Raw genomic sequence first — 3,689 nt, forward strand, 5'->3', positions numbered from 1 at the left:
AGATCTGTTGGGAACCAATAAAAGGAGCCACCCCTCATGGATCTGGTCAGATTCCAGTTATTATCAAGTAATTCTGGACACTACGTGCCTCGGAGTTAACAGCAATGAAGTCCTGATGGTTGCACAATAAAGCCAAGGACTTTTGAACAAATTTCTTCTACATCTGTAAAGTATGACTTAAAGACTTGTCCAAGTTTACAAAGAAAGGGGAGATCTGGTTAAAATAAAAGCACAGCATTTTAAATCCAATTATTACAAAGATATTATGGTTTAATCAGGCAGACTTCAATGACTATGCCGCCGTTCCGAGCATGCAACACACCACTGGTAGTTCCTGGCATGTCTCAGCACTGGGTCCCCTCTGTTCACCCCAACCCCAACCCCTCCCCTGCTTAACAAACATCATAAAAAAGGTAAAATCTAGAGTTAGTGGCAAAATCTTCACAGTAAGTTGTTAATAAAGTCCTAGATGGCTGTCAAGGGCATCAGTCGATTGGACCTTGGAAAATTAATTTGATGCAGTTTTGTTCCCCAACCAGCTGTGTTGCACAGAAAGGGCAGGCAGCATGAAATGCATGAGTTCCGTGAGGCAAAGGGATCTGAGACCAATATTTTGCCGACTTCTCGGAGCACACGTGTCCACATGGGGTAAAAGCATGAGTGGGTGGTCCTGCATCCACATAAAAGCCCGCCTCGCAGCCAAGCCAGAGAGGGACATAGGGTCCCACAGTCCTGCACATGGGACACTCCCTCTCGTTGGCCTCCGTGTCGCTCCGGTGACCCCAGTTGTGGTACCCATGCACGTGGCCGCAGCTCAGATATGCCCAGGGCTGCTTCTCCTCCACCACCTCTTTCCTGTTGATGCTGGGGAAGGCTAGGGTGTTGAGCCCCACGGGGCACTGAGGCCGGGCGGCGTTGATCTCTTGGCGGAGAGCTTCTATATGTTTCTGGGTTGGCGTATGGAAAAGGCCATCTGCTGTTCTCCAGAGAAGAGTGGCCCCACACAGGTCAATGAGGGAGCCGTCCTGCAGCACGTTGGTCTCACTTTCCACCTACAACAAGGTTTGACAGACAGGTCTTTAAAAGCAAAATTCAACAAATCCTCTCAAGCATTCTTTCCTCTCATAGTGAATAAACCCTACTTTGAAGAAAGTGCTGGGTGCAGCTGAACATTCATCAGGAGGAGGTTTGTCCCACAGACAACAGGACCGGGCGAGAAACCCACCTCCCCAAGACTCAGTTTTCTCATGTGAAGATTGGATCCACCACATACATGCAATGCATCCAAAGAGCCCAGCACAGTTCCATTAACGCAGTCACTGTTTCAATGAACTTTACACATTAGTAGATTTTAATTTTTAATTCCCCAAGTCAGTAACGCAGGGATTCATTAACCTCCTAGAGGACAGGAAGGCTCTAATAGTACACCCAGTGGACTCCTCATTTCTACCCAGAAGCCCCTAGAGGACCCGCAATGATCACCACACAGGTCTCAAAGATGTCTGATGACTCTTAGCTCCATATACACCCCCAACACACCCGTGTCCCGTCATGCTTTAGGTCTGAAGCACACAGCTTCACTACTGACCTTCATGTTTTCAAAGGATGGCTGCTCTCTAGTGCTCTGTGCTTACAAGATTCCTTAACAGCTGACAAGAAGCACCAAGGTCAGCAGGAGCTGGATGTGTTCTAAGAGGAATCTTAGAGATCCTGGGGACCTCACTGTCATGAAGGTCCTGATTCAGTGTATCTGAGGTGGATGTGTAAATTCTCAGCAGGGGTCAGATTAGAATGAGCTGCACTGCAGGGACAAATACCAGTGAACACCTTTCCTCCATCCTATAGAGAATTGCTGTATAGGAACAGGCTCAGACATGCAGAGGGCTAGGGGCGAGCCAGATGAGGTCAGGAGGTACCAAGGTGTGAGGCCATCAGTGGTTTTCAGCATGAGTTCAAACACAGGTTTGCATCTAGACTCTGTCACTTACTAGCTGCCTGACGTTTGACAGGTTACCTAAGCTCTATGACTCAGTTTCGTCTTCGGCAAAATGTAGACAAAGTTGTGAGGATTAAATAAGTGCACACAACTAAAGGCCGTACTCTAAAGTACTATGTAAGTTTTGTTATGAAGACTCTGATAAAAGGTCAGAATTTCTTTTTCATATTTTTTATTGTGGCAAAACCATACATATGTAAACATTCCCCAAGCCAACAATTAGCACATGTAAAATTCAGTGACTTTGGTCATTCTTCATACTGCACAATCATTATCACGGCCCTTTCCTGAATTATTAAATCATGTTTAACACAGCAGGGAATATTGTTGGCACAGTTCTTCGGAAACTGCTCCTATCTCAAAAGTTTCAATCTACAAGAGGCTCTAGGGAGAAAGACAGGTACTTTTCTTGTGTGTCATTTACAGACTCAGAAAAGTTGCTAGAGGGTTAGCTTTGAGTCAGTTCTGATTATACCACAATGAGTTTGAGTTCTGAGTTTCATTAATATAAATGCAATGAAACTTAAAAATATTTATCCTTACTCCCACCCTGAGAAACCACTGGCTTCTACATAATAGCTGATCTCATGTAGATGAGTGTCATACTTTATTTGTCCTTTTATTATTTCATTCACCACATTGGTGTCAACATTCATCAATAAATGGTTTTGAAAGCGTTGTTCTTTGAACAGCCATGTGAAAGTGTGACAGGAGACAGTGGTTGGGATGGAAGGAAAGATGCTTGGAAAGAATAGACAGTATTTGCAAAGGAGGAACCTGTTGTTTAGTGAGCCACTCTGCTCACTCGTGACCAGCCCAGCTCCAAGCCTCTGCCCAGCGACAACAATTAACTCGTTACGGATTGTTAGCAGGCAGTGCACGGTGCTCAGTATCTCCATGGTACTATTATCATCAATCAACTGAAAAAGAAGTCAGACACAGGCTAAACCACTGATTCAAGACCCTGAAGCTCCACTGTGCTGAAAGCAGGACCCAAAATAGGCAGCTTATGCTGTAAAGAGATCTATATTTGTTGACCCAACAGAGTGTGGAAACTATAGAAAAATCTCATTAATTTCACATGCAAGCAAGATTCAACTGAAGATTATCCAAGGACGACTGGAACAGCACATCAGCAGAGAACTACCAGAGGTTCAGGCTGGGTTTAGAAGGGGTTGTGGTACTAGGGACATTGTAGCTGATGTTAGATGGATCTTAGCTGAAAGCAGGGAATACCAGAGGAATGTCTCTCTGTGTTTCATTGACTGTGCGAAGGCATTTAACTGTGTAGATCATAACAAACTATGGCTGACTCTGAGAAGAATGGGAATCCCAGAACACTTGATAGTTCTAATGTGAAAGCTATACTTGGCCAGCCGTCAGAACAGAGCACGGAAACACTGTATGGTTCAAAATTGGGAAGGGTGTACGCTAAGGGATGCATCCTATCTCCGTACCTTTTCAACCTGTATGCAGAACATATCATCCGGGAGGCTGGGCTCTTTGAGGAGAAATGTGGGGTCAAGATTGGTGGACGATCTATCAACAGTCTGTGTTATGCAGATGACACAACCCTGCTTGCTGAAACTGAGGAGGACCTGAAGCACGTGCTGCAGAGGGTCAAGGACTGCAGCCTCCAATATGGATTGAAGCTCAATGTCAAGAAGACAAAGATTCTCACCACTGGACCAAT

General features: G+C 45.1%; 1 protein-coding gene across 1 annotated transcript in view; it reads right to left on the reverse strand.

Moving 5' to 3' along the window:
- Positions 1–249: 249 nt before the first annotated feature.
- Positions 250–3,689, reverse strand: part of PELI2 (pellino E3 ubiquitin protein ligase family member 2) — a 231,751-nt gene continuing 228,311 nt past the window's right edge. The window contains exon 6 of the mRNA XM_006894334.1: positions 250–1,052. Within this exon, the coding sequence (XP_006894396.1) occupies positions 486–1,052 (567 nt within the window). The 3' untranslated portion in view covers positions 250–485. The remainder of the gene's footprint in view (positions 1,053–3,689) is intronic.

This window comes from Elephantulus edwardii, unplaced genomic scaffold (assembly GCF_000299155.1).
Source record: "Elephantulus edwardii isolate Elephantulus edwardi_28Jun2011 unplaced genomic scaffold, EleEdw1.0 scaffold00140, whole genome shotgun sequence".
Lineage (NCBI taxonomy): Eukaryota > Metazoa > Chordata > Mammalia > Macroscelidea > Macroscelididae > Elephantulus > Elephantulus edwardii.